A 17574-nucleotide genomic window follows, 5' to 3' on the forward strand; every position below is an offset into this window, starting at 1 on the left:
CATTTTGCCCCAGTATTGCAGAATTTGTGATGTTCCACGAGAATCCATCCATCCATTTTCATCCCCTTATCCAAAGTTAGGTTGCAGGGGCAGAAGCTTAGGCAGAGAAGCCTAGACTTCCCTATCCCCAGCCACTTGGACCAGCTCCTCCCAAGGTGTTTCCTGGCCAGACAAGTGACATAGTCCCTCCAGCATGTCCTGGATCTTCCCTTGGGTCTCCTCCCAGTTGGACATGACCAGGGAGGTGTCCAGGAGGCATCCTAACTAGATGCTCGAGCCAGGGGCGGATTAAGGACTCAAGAACATCCTGGGCTTAACACACGCACACACACACACACACACACACACACACACACGTGACACGCACTAGTCAACATCATATATATATGTCTTGTACCACATAATTTTTAATCTGAAGCTACATATTAAGCATTTTCAGGGCAGAGTATTGTTCCTGTTAGTGTTTAGTGTGAGATGCTAGTAAATATTCCCTTTCTTTCTCCAACAACTTTACCTGATAGTAAGCTAACTTTAGGCAAACCAGCAGCACAACAAATATTTTCAAATAACCCCGGCTTTCCACGGGAGCCGTCAGCAGCACGTTACTGCAGCAGCACGTCATAGCTGCTGATAGGAACCGCTGTGGTCAACAGAACCTTTTCCACTGGAGCCGTCAGCAGCGCGAGTCGGCCGCGTTTCAGGAGCAGCATGTCGTGGCCTTTACGCGCCAGTTCTATTTTCTATGCGCGACGCCTCTGAAATGGGTCAAGTTCGACATTTTTGGGGAAGGAAAGACAGGAAATCGGACGCGGAAATGGAGAGACGCTACCGAGATTTTCAGAATAAAGAATGTACTGCCTTCCGGTTGCTTTACTTTTAAAAAAGGTTACTTACTGTGCGTCCCCGTGAGAAGTTATCACCTAGCTAGCGGTCTCTTTTGTTTTTCAGGTCCGTATTGGCGATTATAAAACGGACAGAACATAAAACACAAACCATGTTGTAATTTTCTCCTGCTTGTTGTTGTGTTTACTGACGAAGTCACTCGTGTGACTTCGTGCTCTGTCGGTGACAGCTGCTCCCCTGCTGCTTCGCGTCTCGTGGGAAGGGCCAAGCAGCAGTTTACGCGAGCAAGACGTGCTGCTGCAGTAACATGCTGCTGACGGCTCCCGTGGAAAGCCGGGGTGAGACTCACAAACCTGAGTCAACACTAGTCTCATCAAAGCTGGGGTTCTGTCACGGTACTTTTGGTCAAAAAACATCCTTATGTCCATCTTTACTCATGCGTTTCAGGCAGAGACTGCAGAAGAAGCCGGCTGCTGAAGGGCTTCTTCTTCAGTGGTGGAGGCTCAGGCAGGCTGTATACAAACTACTGCCAGCTGCTCCCTCTCTGTTGGACTTTGGTACTGCATGTTACTTCCGCGATTTAGATCCGGGGCTTTCTATGAAACATCCGGGGCTTCAGCCCAAGTAGCTGGGCCTAACGCCGCCCCTGGCCCGAGCAACCTCAACTGGCTCCTCTAGACGTGGAGGAGCAGCAGGTCTACTCTGAGCATCTCCCGGACTGCAGAGGATGACCGAGCTTCTCACCTCATCTCTAAGGAAGAGCCCAGACACCCTACGGAGAAAATGGCATATGTTTCCGCTATCTCATTCTTGCAGTCACTTCCAAAAGGTAGGCGAGGGTTGGAACGTAGACTCGTCTTCCGACTCAGCTCTCACTCCACCACGCCAGACCAGTACAGTGCCTCACTGCAGATGCAGCACCAATCCGCCTATTGATATCTATTCCAAGAGGATAGAGGAGTGTAATAAAGTATAAATAAAGTAAACAATGAGTGTGCTGAATATTGAAGGTGACTCGTAGCCAATCAGAAATTGAGGTGGCAGGAGGAGAATCCAAATCCTCCCCACCTTTGTTTATTTATTCTTAAGTCAGTTGTAGGACCAGCGCTGTTATATCTGTTTTTTTTTACTTCTGCATATCGAGTATCCCATGTTGAAATTTTGCTGTGTGAAGTGGCCTTTATCTGAGCGTGTTAGGCAAAAAAGGAGTTTTTAGTTTCACAAGGCCAAAAACCACCAATGACATGCTTTAGAGTTTTGGTTTCAGTTTTCTGCTAAGAAGTAACTCTGATTCGTTTTCTGTTGGATTCAGATAGAAAAAGCATTCATTTTATTGGACAGACAAAGTGCTAATGCATCAGATAGTGACTAATTTAAAAGCTCCAGAATATTGTAGAACAAACTATTAAATAACTCGCATACAATTTAAAAGTAAGTAAGGTCTGAGTACTGCATTTAGATTTTTAAATTTCTAAATACAACAAACAAAACTATTACAGAGTGTTTTTCTTAGCGTTCGTTAGCTTGCGTTGACATCATAAGGAATATGAAAAAGACAGCAGAGTGGATTAGTTCTTTAACATCAACCATTTTCTGAATTTTGCCTGATTTTTCTTTGACCTCCCTCAAACCGTCTCTATGTGCTTTCACCTTCCACCTGTCCTCCAGATCTCATTCATTTTAATGAGATAAGTGTGTTTCTGTGTAAAGGTTATAAATAAATACCAGCTTATCCATCCTGATTCACCCCCCTTCTCAGGAAGCCACATGGAAAAAAGCTTTAACTGTCTCAGGGATGACGAGCTTACCCTAGCCATGTGATTTATTTTAGTTTCTTCACATAAAATGCTCAACGGTCACATGATCATGGATGTAGTTTATTTTTGGGGGAGAGACACGTCCCCCCCAGTTTTTACAAAGTCAATTTTAGTCCCCTGCACTTCTTACCATCCAAAAACAATACATGGACACTTGTTGAGCACTAGGACCAAGCGGAAAACAACCATTTGTATTGAAGCCTGTTTCCTATTAGAACCGTCCATAAGCTCATTTATTGGCTCTGCTGATACTTGCTAACGTGTGATTGGCCGTTCAGGTGGCCGTTCCTGCCACCTTTGTACTTGACAGTTCTGCATTCCTGATATTACATAAAAAAGGTTCTAGTGTCATGACTCCCAATCTTTCACCCTCCTCTGCCTCCTCATCAAGCCTTCAGCATTCATGCAGCACACCTGGTCCCCTCATCAAGCTCCAGCCAAGCCCTGTTTCCACAGCAACCTCAGCCTACACCTCATCAGCTCCATCCATCTCACCTGTTCCTGTAATCAGCTCATCCCACACACCTGCTCCCTCTGCTATTTAACTCCCAGCCTGCTCTCCAACCATTGCCAGATTATTGAACGCTCTTTGCTAGTAAATCTTCCAGCCTTGTACCTTGCCTGATCTCAGCCTCCGGACCTCGTTTTCACTCCTGACCCCTGCCTCGAACTGTGCCTGCCACCACGACCCTCGCCTGTGTTACCTCGTCTCCAGCCTGTTCCCTGTACCTGCTTGTCTGATCTGGTTTTTGACTCACGCCTCCTCTCAGCCTCGACCTCCTCTGGGGTAACTCCACATTTAATAAAGACTTTTTATTTAACTTTTTACTGTGTTTGGCATCATCACAGGTCTTCCAAATTCTGAACGTGACATCTAGACTGTAGTTTTATGCTTTCTTTGTATAATTAATGTCAATACTACATCTATGAACATGATAGCTGTGTTTGAAGATCACATGCTTCTGAATCCCTCTTTTGTGCTTGCAATTGCATGTCCTCCACAGTGGTAATGGTCATGTTATCAAAAGGAAGTTTTGAATATTATTCTACTTTTAAATAAAACAACGTTTTTGATTTTACTAACTTCCATATGTTTATCAATCCACCTCCTTTATTCTCTCTCTCTTTTTGATAAAAAAAAGCCTCATTTTTAGTCCTCTGTCCTGTTCTACTCTGGCTCTGCAGCACCTGAGGGTGTGTGAGTCACCTAAAGCCATGAAAAATCCACTGGGGCATAAACAAGTAATTAAATAAACCTGTCTACATAATGTGACTAAGATCAGAATACACACCAGAGTTTAGTTCAGTTATTGCTCTCTCTCTAAACACTGTGGGGGAGGTCTGGCAGTTATTTACCATTCTGATCTACAATTGTCCCCTGCCCAAAATGTCCACATTTGAATGTCTTTCTTTTAAGGTCATGTCACATAAACCCATGACATTTTTACTCATATAGCACCTACCTGGAATAAATTCTGGTATTATGACAGAAATACAAGACCTGCTGACAACAATGGGTGCAATGCCATTTAATATAGTTGTACTTGGAGATTTTAATATTCTTGTTGACTCTCCTTCAAGTCTGGTGGCTGTAAAATTTTTGGAGCTCCTTGACTGTGTGAACATGAAACAGCATGTTGATAGGCCTACTCATTCCAGGGGGCATACACTGAAAAAAAAGATCTGTTGGATTTACGTAATTGAATCATGTACATCGGTTGCATGAAATTAGATTGTTTTGATTTTATAACTTCTTTATGTAATGCCAACATGTTAAATACATGTTAATTAAACAGGAACATTTCATGTTAGAACATACATTTAACATGTTGTCACTACATAAAAACATTATAAAACCAAAACATAATCTAATCTCACGCAACCGAATGTACATGATTCAATTACGTAAATCCAACATGTATTTAACATGTTGCCACTAAATAAAAAAAATTATAAAACCAAAACATAATTTAATCTCACGCAACCGAATGTACATGATGTAGTTATGTAAATCTGACATGTTACATACATGCTGTAAGGACATATTTTGTTATGAGCTTGTAATGAAATTACATTTCATTTACACATTCCAGATGCAGTGTTCTCATTCATATATATATATATATATATATATATATATATATACACACACACACACATATACATATATATGTGTGTATATATATATATATATATATATATATACACACACACACATATATTTATATACATATACATGTATATACATATATATGTTGACCTGCTTTACATGTGATTTAGCTAGAAATTACATTTTAAAAGCAATACACTACAGCACCAAAAAGGACAAACACAATTAACAGTTTTACCTTTTATTGAAAAGATAAATGCATGAAAATTTTGGCATATGGATAATAAAAAGTAATGAACAAGAAACCTTTTGATTTATCAGAAGGCACTTTAAATCTGTTCTGTATATATTTAAATTTTATTTCAAAGTGAAATCAACTAAACAATCCAGTGAAACACAGGAAAGGCTTTTCTTTACCTGCTAACGTTTCGTTTGCGGCAGCAAACATCGTCAGAGCTGACTCTGATGGTGGCGTCACTTCCTTCTCCGTTTATCCGCACACATAAACTGAGAAGGAAGTGACGCCACCTTCAGCGTCAGCTCTGACGATGTTTGCTGCCGCAAACGAAACGTTAGCAGGTAAAGAAAAGCCTTTCCTGTGTTTTAAAAAGAACTAAAAATGGAATTAGAAACCCAACTCAGAAAGAACACACCAAAGAATACAGTGAAAACTCTGATCACAGTAGATCCACACTCAACCTTTAGCCACTTGAGTGACAAACTTGCATATCGTAAAGTCCCTGAACGAGTGACATAACGCATAGGCAATGGCTGGTTTGTGCTGTTGTATGTGTGTTGAAAATGTATTAAAAACTGTGTGTGTGCGTGTTTGCACAGTAGTAAAAATAGAACAGCAGTAATCCACTGTGCAGGTTGTACTCACAAGTTGGCATTACTTACAGAGTCTATTCTTCAAGACCTGGGCTTTCTTTGAAAGTGAGGCACCATCTAGCTCCATAAGTACTTTCTGGAAGACTTCAAAAGTGTACCTGAGTTGATGAGGATAATCCGTGTTTAAACAGTACAAAAGCTCAAACAGCAGAGCAAAAGCCAGTGGAACATTGTCCAGCTCCTGGATGACGATATGGCCTTCCAGGACAATTCCAACATCATCTGGGCCAGGCTGGGCTTCGTGTCTTTTTATTGTGAAGATCCCCACAGTAGTTCCTTCAACAGAATCTCCAAAGGCTGCTTCATCGTCTCCCTGCAAAATAGGGTTAGGGTCATAAACAAATTAGGGCTGGGACTTTAACACATTAACTATAATTAATTAGTAAAAAAGACGTGATTTAGGAAACACGTTCGCCTTCTTTCTTAACTTGTTAAAAAAAAACTTCCAGAAAACTACGGAGTCCGTGACGCAGACATTTTTCAGAGATTATCTCTGCTGCTGCTGTTCGGTGGCACCTGAAACTTTACAAAAGTTGAGGTAAGCTATATTTTTAACATTTATGTAATATCTGTCAGAGATGTGGGGCTGTGGCTAAAGTGGGGCATCTATGGCTTGTACAGACTCAGGGAGATAATACAAAGTGCCATACCTAGCCCCATTAATGCGGAAAAATAAACATTGATGAACAAGAGTCTGCTTCACAAAACAATACAAGAGCATGCTATCACTGCATCAACCTGGTGGAGAAATATAAAATCAACATCATTTTACAGAACAATCACACGATAATAAATCACAGTGCATTAAGTGCCAACCACAGCCTTAAGGCATGTGTTGAAAATGCCCAAGTCCATACTTATGAGAGCACCATGTGAGCACCTGTGTGTGTACACGTAGGGATGGGTACCGAATTCGGTGTATTTTAAGGTACCGACCGAATTCCATAGTACCGACCGAGCACCGATTCACGTCATTTCAAACGGTGCCTCGTTTCGGTACCCGTCCATCATAACGAGAACTTGCCAAGACAGTTGCGCATGCGCAAGAGCGTTTTAACGTTGCTCGCTGCAAACCAGTTGTAAACAGAGCAGCATGGTAGAAAGAACGCACGCTAAAGCTTGGGTCCACTGGGTCACTAAATGTGATGGGTAACTGGGTGATGATGAAACCAGCGACAACAATCTAAGTGAGACATCCTCATCTTAATCTGCTCCGGTAGGTAAATATAATTAGCTTGATATGTTAGCTTCCGTTTCGCTAATGGTGCGTTTGCTTTCTCAAAAAATAAAAATAAATAAATAATAAAAAAAAATAAACGATCAAATTGCAGGAAATATCCAGTCAATGCGAACTCTGCTATTTAGCTATTTTGCCTTCTTGTGAAGATTGTTGCAAAGAAAACAATTAAACTTGATTAACACCAGAGCCATGCGCACTGAGGTGTTATTTCCATCACTGTACATGAGTGAAAAAGGAGTGTTCTTCTTTGGGTGTTTAGCATTTTTCAGTCATTGAACCACTTTCATTGCACTCACCACACACTCTCTTATCAGGTTCTCATGGTCTTCACTGAGGTACACACAAAGGCCTTTCAGAATACTTTCCCGTCCAAGGTCAACGTCATCTTCCTATTGGATGTGGGACAGTTTTAATTTTAACTAGTACATTTTCTTAACGAAGATAGTTTGAATTGCATTTTCAAATCTCACATCTGTCATGTGGTCCATTATACTTTGCAGTTGTTTGCCAATCTGTCCGCCTCTTTTTTTGTAGAGTGCAAGCAGTTTTGGAGAAAGAATGTCGAGCTGCGAAAGGAACCGGGACTGAAGTGGCAGAGTAGTGATTCTCTTGAACTCAGCATTTATCTAGAGAACCAAGACAAAATTTTCATTCAACATTCATAAAACAACTTTAATTTACATTAACTATTTTATTTACCTCCAACACATTAAAGAGAGCCGGCCACCGTTCCTGAACATCTTGAACCATGGGTGTTTCGCGGACAACCTCCAGTCTTCTATTGTAGATTTCTTTTTTTTTTCCAGAAGACAATGGTAGTTGTAGTATTGCATTTAAGTAACAAAAATAACTTGAATTATTATAAAATCAAAATAATGAGCATGGCTCTCTAAAAATGTGATAAAAGAATACTGCCCCAGCTCCTACACTATTACGTTACCTGATAGCCTTGATCCAACACACCTGTTTGCCTACCAGAGAGCTGAATTTGAAACCTTCACTCGTCTTTTTGGACACTGCTACTGCAAAGAAAGAAAAATAATAATTAGAATGTTTGACAATTACATTTTGCTGTTACATACACACAGTGACTGTGTTTACATGCAGCCAATAACCTGTTCAAAACCCGGTTATTTGCAATAACCCAGTTCTGCAAGACCATGTAAACATGGCAAAAACCGGTTATGCTCATAACCGGGTTTTTAAAACTGGGTTATCCCTGGGGCAGGGGTCGGCAAACCGCTGCTCTGGAGCTGCATGCAGCTCTTTCATCCATCGGATGTGGCTCTATGCTTGTTAACTAATTAATGAATATTTAATACAAATGTATTTTATTTTACTGCATTCATTTTTTATCCGTATGCAGAGCGCACCTTTTGAAAGGGTTATCCCGAAATGCGTTTACATGACCTGATATTCGGGTCAGAAAAGGGTTACCTCAGGGCAGGGGTTGGCAACCTTTTCCCATCAAAGAGCCAATATTACCCGTCTCCCACAGTAAAGAAAACTGGGAGCCACAGCAGCTGCAGCGTTGTGGGTGGGGCCTACCCAATTGCACACCCTAAGACAGCCGAGAGCTGCTTTAACTGATCACAAGTGACTCCAACCAGTACCATTCGCTCATGTACCTCAAAGTTATCTTTGAACAGATTATTAATAAAACAATTTGCATAAAATTGAGTTGAAGCCCATTTGTGCCTACAATGTTTTGATATATTTCACACTGTTAGTGATTTTAATAGTTGAGCAGGTGCCACTTTTTGATGCATCACACGTGTCTCCTTTTAAAACATGTTTAAACTGTTCAGAGTACAAATTCTTGCTGTCTCATTGGAATGTTGTAATTCAACTTTGTACTGAATGAAACTTTACAAATAAACAATGTTGAAAAGGTAAGAAAAGGATCTGATCAATTAGATTTTTTCCTCATTTACAGTGACAGAGATTACGGTGCAGTGTGCATAGCTCTGGTGTTAAATAAGTTAAATGGCAGGGTTCGGATTGACTGGTTATTTCCCGTATTTGAACTATTACTTTGACAGAGAAACCTCAAGGCTGCAGATGCTGACATTTTAATTGTTACGCACATCGCAGAGGTAGCTAAATCAATCAAGAAATGATTCCCATCAGAACATCTGAGCTGGACACTGCTCAGCGCAGCTTGCTGTCAGTGTGCACATTAGGTGGACAGTGAGCTAAAGATGTGGAGATCGGAGCTTGGAGCGCGTCACTGAATGCGAGAAGATTCCTCTCACTGAAGCGAATGTTTTCCAAACCCTGTCTCTCAGAGAGACTTGTCACTTAGAAAATGTTCCCCGATTATAAAACTTTGGCTGAATAGCGCTTGTCCCTGTGTCCAATGTGGCGATGAGCCTTTCTGAGGCAAAGTCCAGAATCTCATATCCTCTTCAGCTCATAAAGGTCCTATAGACATTTGATTATGCAAATGCTATTTAATCAGGATATTAGAAGTTCCATGTATACAGGGGTAACTCTCTGCTTGTGCATGTAAACGGGTTATTCAGAATTTATCAGAAACCCGCGACTGGCTGCATGTAAAGTAGTCACTGCTGGAGCCAGTAAAAAAGTGTGCCTGAGAACCAAGGAGAATCGCACGTCACAGAAAGCCTGCTTCCTGTGAAGTGCGTTTGGCCTTCTCAGATACACACTTTTACTGGCTCCAACAATATCTCATCACGTACAGAGCCTTTCTGTTGTTTTACTTTAAGTTGAATTAGGGTGAGACAAAAAATTTTTTTATTTCTCTCCTATAGTTTGTTTTTATGAACACATCAAAGCAGACAGTTATCTTAACTCTAAAATATTACAACCAGACTAACGAATTGATTTTGGGAAAAAAAAAAAAAAAATAACTGTGCCCTTATTGTCGAAGTTAACGCAAATTTCACCAGAAAAAACACACCTCTATTCCTCCCTGCGTCATAGAGCCCCCTCCCCACGCAGACATAATATTCTCACAGTTCGCACTTATTTCCCTGTTGTAAACATTAAAAATGTTGTAAATAATAGTTTCGTTTTGTGGATACACTTACCTCCTTTAAACAAACAATGACGAGAGTTAAAGAAGTCTAGCTTGCCGGAACGTGCCCTTTCAGAATAAGAACGCTCCCGGATCCGGTTCTGACAAGACCCGACTCAAACGAAGCCCGGGTCTCGACAAACTGTCTAACGTTATATTTCAGATGAAGAAACCTGCCTCCAAAGCTCATCGTGGCTGTTATTAGGCTCAAATTGGGGCTCTTATAAGATACACGTCACAGAACTCAGACCTGTATGTTCGCTACTCAAACGATTTATTTACATCACGGATCCAGCTAACCACGCTACCGGCGTGAGCTGACCCACGGGAGAGTTCGCATTAAACCCTGTTGCAAACGGAATGTGAAGCAAACTCACCTAGTTTTAATGACTTGTCCTCCATTCAGTTCACAGCCAGCATCACAGCTTAGCAGCAGACAGCTTTGGGCTGGGTTCATATGGTTCATACACACGAAGCAGACACAAGGCACTCTGAAAAGCTAAGAGGAACCAAATTAATAATGAATTATCACACTAGATATACATATATTCGGTTAATTTTCATTTTTAGACACATTTGCCTTGGCGCCAGGAATATATATTATAGCATCAGCTGAATTACCCTGTACCCATCTCTGAATTAGCCTGTGTCACATCGTGTGAGCCTCGTCCTCGACTTTTAACTTAAATTAGCTTGTCCCCTTCATAAAATGTTACAATCTATTGTCAATAAGAGTGAAACATTCAAAATGCTGTGTTTTAAAATATTTAATAAGTTTTACCTTTTATAAGACGTATGAAGTCCCACAAAGAAACTGACAAAATGGCTCCTTCTTTGTCCTCAGTAAAAGGTCTTTTCCCGGTTGAATAAAATGGGAGGGAACTTGCTTTTTCTAAATGTGGGAGGGGCTTTACCACAAAGTGCAAATATTTCATTTCACAGGATCATTTATGAAACATGTCTGTTCAACAACAAGAACATTTTGATTGAAGTTTCATGATTGAATCATATTTAGAGAAGAAGCAGAATCAAAACATGTAGTTTTAACATAACTCATTTTTATAAACTGGAAAACCTTGCTTTTGCCATTCTTTCAGTGTATACTCGACCTGGTTACCTCTGACCGTGCCCCTATTAACAATCTCCAAGTTCACGATCTGGGTGTGTCCGACCACAAGGCTTGACTGGACTTGACTGTACCAAACATCTACTCTAAACCAAAGTGCCAAATTGGTTTCAGAAACTTGAGAAATATAGACTCAGCTTCACTAAAATCTTGCATCCAAAAGCTTTCTACTGTTACATGTTTTCCATCAGTAACAGATTCTGTGGATTATTATAATAATGGTCTCCGTGATATCCTTGAATCCCATGCACCACTTAAATCTAGAACAGTTTCTTTTTTCCAGATCAGCCCCATGGTTTACGGATGAGCGCCGTAGACTGAAGACAGCTGGTCGTGCCCTTGAGAGGAAATATATTTCTACAGGTCTTGCTGTACATAAGCAAGCCTATCGGTATCATCAAAAAATTATTCCAAAGCTCTGGCCGTGGCTAGATCAAAGTTCTACTCCCACAAAATATGCAATCATTCTAAAAATTCAAAATTGTTGTTTTCCACAATCAGCAACTTACTAGAACCCCAATCTGCAATAAGCAGTGTAAATACAGTGGAGCAATGTAATAAGTTTATGACTTTTTTTTTCTGGCAAAGTAGCGTCCATAAGATCTGCCATTTGTACAAATTCACCCACCCCAGTTCGAATTGAATTCTCAGACTTGGCCAGACAACTCAGTAATTTCACATGTACCACACAGAGAGAAGTGGAGGGAATTATACAACGGATGAATTCCTCCCTAGATCCTCTCCCAACATCTTTAATAAAAACAAACCTCCCCACCATCTGTCCACTCATCACTGCAATAATAAATAATTCATTAAAATCAGGCATTGTTCCAGCTGCCCTTAAAACTGCTCTCATTCGTCCTCATCTAAAAAAATCATCGCTAGACAAAGATGATTTGGCTAACTACAGACCAATTTCAAACCTACCATTTCTTTCAAAAATTCTGGAAAAAATGGTTGCATCTCAGCTTCATGAACATCTACAGAGACATCAGGTGTACGAAACCTTCCAATCTGGATTTTGCTCTGCACACAGTACGGAGACGGCACTGGTCAGAGTCATTACAGGGCTTTGTCTCACTCCTTGTTCTTTTAGACCTTACAACACTGTGGACCATGACATTCTTCTCCATCAGCTTCAGACCAAAGTTGGAATGACTGGAACTGTTTTCCAGTGGTTCCAGTCGTATCTCACTGGGATAACTGATTATGTGGCTTTGGGGGAGACACGATCAACACCCCACAACATTACTTGTGGGGTCCCCCAGGGATCCGTTCTTGGCCCAATTCTCTTTATTATATATATGCTCCCACTTGGGGATATTTTTAGAAATTTTGGGATATCTTTCCATTCTTACGCTGATGATATACAGCTTTATCTCAAAATTGATTCAGTTTCCTCATCATCTACACTTTCTGCTCTTAGTGCATGCCTGGATGCGACAAAGGCATGTATGTCTGAAAATTTTCTCCAGCTAAACAGCAGCAAAACAGAGGTACTGCTCATTGGTACTCCTCATCAGGTCAAATCTTATAACCTAAAAAATATTACCATATTAGGTAGTAACATAACATTTTCTACATCCACCACTAATCTCGGAATCAAACTGGACTAACATTTATCACTTGAAAATCATGTCCGTCACTTTTCTAAAGTATCATTTTTCCATCTAAAAAACATAGCAAGACTTTGCCCGTTTCTTACCCAATCAGATGCTGAGAAGTTGATCCATGCCTTTTTCGTCTAGGCTAGACTACTGCAGTTCTTTACTTACTGGAATTTCTAGTGGATGCCTACAGAAACTTCAGCACATCCAGAACTGTGCTGCCAGAATTGTGACAAGGGGTCACAAATATGACCACATCACAGCTGTACTGAAGTCTCTTCATTGGTTACCAATCCCCTATAGAATTAAATACAAACTAGGTCTCCTTACCTATCAGTGTATCCACGGAAATGCTCCTATTTATCTTAAAGACCTTCTTACTATCCACATCACCTCAAGAAATCTTCGCCCTAGAAATTCTCAATTCCTGCAACAACCCAGAACAAAACTTCATACCATGGGTGATCGAGCAGCAGCCCTACGCCTGTGGAACACACTCCCTGAAACATTGAGAGCACCTCAGAGTGTTGAATGTTTAAAAAAAAAACATCTGAAGACATTTTTATTTGCACAAGCTTTTCCAAACTGATTGGTATTGCTGTTGTTTTACCATGTGTTAACTTAGCATTGTATGGTTTTATGTATTTTTTATTTGTTTTTATTCATTGTTTAATTATTCCATACATTGTTTCTGATTTCCTACTGTAGCACTTTGAAATTTCATTGAAATGTAAAGTGTGTTACAAATAAAATCTATTATTATTATTATAAAACACGGCCTTCGGCAGTAGACGCTGTTCACAAGGCTGCTCCTGAATTATATCAAATAAACACCTAATTAAATTAAACAACACAAAAAAATTATTTCCCAATAAAAATGTTGTTATTTTAAAAACAATGTTTATGCAATAGAATATTTTCAGCTTTGACTCTAAAGAACATCTGATGAGTAACTTGCTGGATTTCTATTTTATCCTGTTTTACACATATGCTGTGTCCGAATCCAGAGGTAGGATGCTTGTGAGTACGGGTCCTCGCCGGTTTAGCAAGGCCGGGTCCTTGCTAGACCGCTAAAACCGGAAGTCAGCGGCTCTGAATTCGGACAGTACTAGCCTCGTTTTTATTCCCGCCCCAGGTCCAGTTGCTTAGCTACCGTGACGGCGTCAAACAGGCTAACAAGCTAGTCAGAGGTGAAAATGGATCCACAGCAGTATTCCCTTTTATTTTTGGTTTTTGAGGAGCTGCGACTGCTTAGTAAACGTCACCGGCCTTTGTATTTAAGGCTGAGAAGCAGCCATATCCAGGTAAAATTATTTTTTGTTTAGTGAACCAGCTTTCAGGCATTACATGTTAACTTTAGTGCTAGTTTCATTCATATTTTAAGCAACAGAAAGACATGTGGCTGAATATACACATTAGTATAGAGTAGACTAACATGCATATAGTTAATTTAACCTATATTCATCTAAAATAATTAATGGAATGACATTTTAGAAGTTTGTTTTTGATCATAATGCTTGGTTCTGTGCATAAATTTCATAGTAAAAGTAGCATTACAATGTGTTTATTGTATATTGTCCTTTTCAACTTATGCCTAATAATGCCTAGCTCTCTTCTAAAAATCTCAAGCATTTATACAGGTTTTTTTTAAATTGTTTTATTGTTCTCTACTTTTCTTTTAACAGAACAGACCCCTGTACTGTAGGATAAACATGAGTGTGCCAGTCCTGGACCGGTTTTTTAAACTAGGAAGATCCCAGGCCAGATTTTCATCTGAGCAGGGAGTCTTTTGTGGTGTTGCTAAATCTCCTGAACCAAGATCGGCGACATGGTTGGGGTGCCACAATCGAGACCCTGGTGTTTCTGTTCTGGTTGGCAAGTGGAACATCCTACAGGGTGGTCTCAAGAGTATTTGGGATGCCTCGCTCAACTGTCCATGACATCGTCCATCGAGTCACGGAGGATGTGGTCGCAATCCTCCACCAGGTCATTCACCTCCCCAAAACCCCAGAGGAGATGGAGGTTGTGTCTCGTGGGTTTGCTGGGCTGGCTCGACACAGAGCTTTCATGAAAGCAGCAGGTGCGATCGATGGCTGTCACATTCGGATCAAGGATCAAGGCTCCGAGCGGTCCTGATGGTCAGTGCTACAGAAACAGGAAACTGTTTCCATCTATCATCCTGCAGGCAGTTTGTGACCATCAGGGCCGCTTTATCGACACCTATGTGGGCTGGCCTGGGTCGGTCCACGACTCCAGGGTCCTCCGGCACAGCCCACTGTACAGGCAGTCAGCCTTTCCTCCTCCAGGGCACTTCATCCTCGCGGATGGAGGGTACCCATGCCTCCAACATCCACTCCCCCTCATCACCCCCTACAAATGGGTGGTTCAAGGTGTGGGAGCCCAGCGCTTCAACAGCCATCAGTCCAGGGCACGCTGCATCATTGAGCGTGCTTTTGGAATAAAGACCAGGTTCAGGACCATCTTCCTGAAAGCGCTGGAGGTCCACAGCACCTTTGTACCTCATGTAAGTTAACACAAATTTGAAATAAACTTTGGGTGTAATCTTTGTTTGGGAATGAAATATAAATTAAATTTTTATCTCTATTACAGGTCATCACAGCATGCACCATCCTGCACAACATCTGCCTCAGTGCTGGTGACATTGTGGTGCAGGACGATGAACTGGAGGATGATGCTCCAGAAGATGAGGGGGAGGCTGGTTTGGAGGCAGTCAGTGGTGCCCTCTGGCGGGACCAACTTTCTGTCATGTTGTGGTGAAGAAATCTAACCCACGACATACAGAATCAGATCTGAGACGGTGTAAAATGTTTTTAAAAAGAATTTATTTTAAAGGGAAACCAAGGAAGCAGCGTAAACGTAGCTGAGTTCTTGCACGAGGAAGCTGGTGCGGGAGAAGCTGTGGACAGATCGGAGTTAGATCCAATTTGCGGATGGCACAGGGAATCAGGCTTATGTGGAGGACTTACGGTCTGGAGAGGTGGGAACTGGTTTGAGGGAGGAGTGGTCCGGTCTGGGTAGCAGGGACTGAGATCCAGAAAAGAGACGTGGAGGGAGCTGAGCTTGGGGAGGTCCGGGGAGGTTAGGTGGGCAGCTGGAGGCGGGTCTGGCCAGGGGAGAGGCTGAGAGACGAGCGGAGTTGGAGATCCAAATGGTGTGGGCTCCAGAGTTCTGCCAGTCAGAGATGAGTGTGTAGGTTTGTCTGGGAACAAGAGCAGGAGGTCACAAAGGCAAAAATCCAAAATCCAAAAACACATCAAATCTCAAAAAATCCAAAAACAAATCTAATTCTCAAGAGTTTACAGAGCTCGAATAAGTTTCACAAGTGGCTGTTAGAAGGTACCCAGGTAGAGTAATCATCCAGCGAAGTGTAGGAGCCTCCCAGCTGCTTAAATACCCCTGACCAGCTGATGAGCAGATCTGCTGCAGCTTGGTCACCTCCAGACACGCCCACCTGCAGAGGGAAACTCAAAAGACAGGGAGTGACAGCAGGGAAATACCTCAGACCGTGACAGTACCCCCCCCTCAAGGGACGCCACCTGGCGGCCGAGCAGAGGAGGAGGAGGAGGAGGAGCGGGCCAACTCGAAATCCCGAATGAGAGAGGGGTCATCGATCCATGACCTCGGGACCCACTGCCGATGTTCCGGGCCATAACCCTCCCACTCGACCAGGTACTGGAAACCTCGGCCACGAGGTCGCACATCCAGAAGGCGCTGGACACGGTAACCGAGGCCCCCGTCAGCGAGACGCACAGGAGGCGGAGGGTCGACAGGAGGGCACAGGGAACTGGAGATGACAGGCTTAAGGAGGGAGACATGAAAAACGGGGTGGATCTTCATGTGGGACGGCAGATCCAAGCGGACGGAGGACGGGTTGACGACAGCAGAAATCGTGTAGGGACCGATGAATGTGGGGGAAAGTTTTCTGCAGTGGTCCTTTAATCTGATGTCCCTGGTGGAGAGCCAGACGCGCTGTCCAGGCGCATAGTCTGGGGCAGGACGCCGGTGCCGGTCGGCCAGACGCCGGTTGCGTTCTGCAGTCCTCTGTAGGGCCTGTTGCGTGGCCGCCCAAACCCGTCGGGCCCCCTTCAGGAACTGAGGAACGGAGGAAACTGTGGTGGGAAATACAGAAGGGAACAAACTGGGTTGAATACCTGTCGAGGCCTCGAAGGGGGATAGTCCAGTGGCGGAGGAGACATGGGCGTTATGGGCGTACTCGATCCAAGGAAGGTGGGTACTCCAACTGGAAGGGCTAGAAGAACACAGACAGCGGAGCATGGCTTCTTCCTCCTGATTTAGTCTCTCGCATTGGCCATTTGACTGCGGATGAAAACCAGATGTTAGCGCCACCTTAGCCCCTAAGCAGGTGGCGAAGTCCCTCCACACCCTTGAGATAAACTGAGGGCCGCGGTCAGAAAGTATCTCCGCAGGAATGCCATGGAGCCTAAAAACATGCTTAACAAGCAAAGTGGCAGTGTCAGCGGCAGAAGGTAGAGCCTTTAGCGGCACTAGGTGACAAGCCTTGGAGAAACGGTCGATAATGGTCAAAATAACCGTAAAGCCTCGAGAAGGGGGAAGACCGGTGACAAAGTCTAGTGCAATATGGGACCAGGGCCTGGAGGGAATGGGTAGCGGATGTAATAGTCCAAAAGGGGGTTGGTTACTTCCCTTGTTGCGGGCACAGGTTTGGCAGGCGGAAACGTACTCCTTGACATCCTTAAACATTGTTGGCCACCAGAAGGACCTCCGGATTAAGGCTACGGTACGACTGATACCAGGGTGGACAGAAAACTTGGCGGTGTGGGCCCAGTTAATCACCTTATGCCTGACGGAAGGCGGAACAAACAGGGTGCGGTTGGGTACCTGATTGGGACAGGGGTAG

General features: G+C 42.7%; 2 protein-coding genes and 1 long non-coding RNA gene across 9 annotated transcripts in view; 1 reads left to right on the forward strand and 2 right to left on the reverse strand.

The window, feature by feature from the left end:
* The window catches only part of slc4a11 (solute carrier family 4 member 11), a 337506-nt gene that overhangs the window by 240423 nt on the left and 79509 nt on the right, over nucleotides 1-17574 (reverse strand). The gene's annotated exons all lie outside the window — the stretch shown is intronic.
* On the reverse strand, nucleotides 5364-7815 carry LOC107395707 (uncharacterized). Its single transcript, XM_054742005.2, has 4 exons — nucleotides 7601-7815; nucleotides 7372-7527; nucleotides 7198-7290; nucleotides 5364-5974 (listed from the first exon to the last, which is right to left on the reverse strand). The coding sequence occupies exons 1-4, from the start codon at nucleotides 7649-7651 to the stop codon at nucleotides 5663-5665; spliced, it is 612 nt and encodes a 203-aa protein (XP_054597980.2). The 5' UTR covers nucleotides 7652-7815; the 3' UTR covers nucleotides 5364-5662.
* Nucleotides 12947-15040, forward strand: LOC129163843 (uncharacterized). Its single transcript, XR_011517280.1, has 3 exons — nucleotides 12947-13978; nucleotides 14360-14754; nucleotides 14860-15040. It is a non-coding gene; the product is annotated as an uncharacterized lncRNA (long non-coding RNA).

This window comes from Nothobranchius furzeri, chromosome 18, assembly GCF_043380555.1.
Source record: "Nothobranchius furzeri strain GRZ-AD chromosome 18, NfurGRZ-RIMD1, whole genome shotgun sequence".
Lineage (NCBI taxonomy): Eukaryota > Metazoa > Chordata > Actinopteri > Cyprinodontiformes > Nothobranchiidae > Nothobranchius > Nothobranchius furzeri.

Coding starts and splice junctions, on each gene's coding strand:
- LOC107395707 (XM_054742005.2), bottom strand. CDS start 7,651: ATGGTTCAAGATGTTCAGGAACGGTGGCCGGCTCTCTTTAATGTGTTG. Junction 7,291..7,371: donor TAATGGACCACATGACAGAT/GTGAGATTTGAA, acceptor CACATCCAATAG/GAAGATGACGTTGACCTTGG. Junction 5,975..7,197: donor ACCTGATAAGAGAGTGTGTG/GTGAGTGCAATG, acceptor CCTATTTTGCAG/GGAGACGATGAAGCAGCCTT.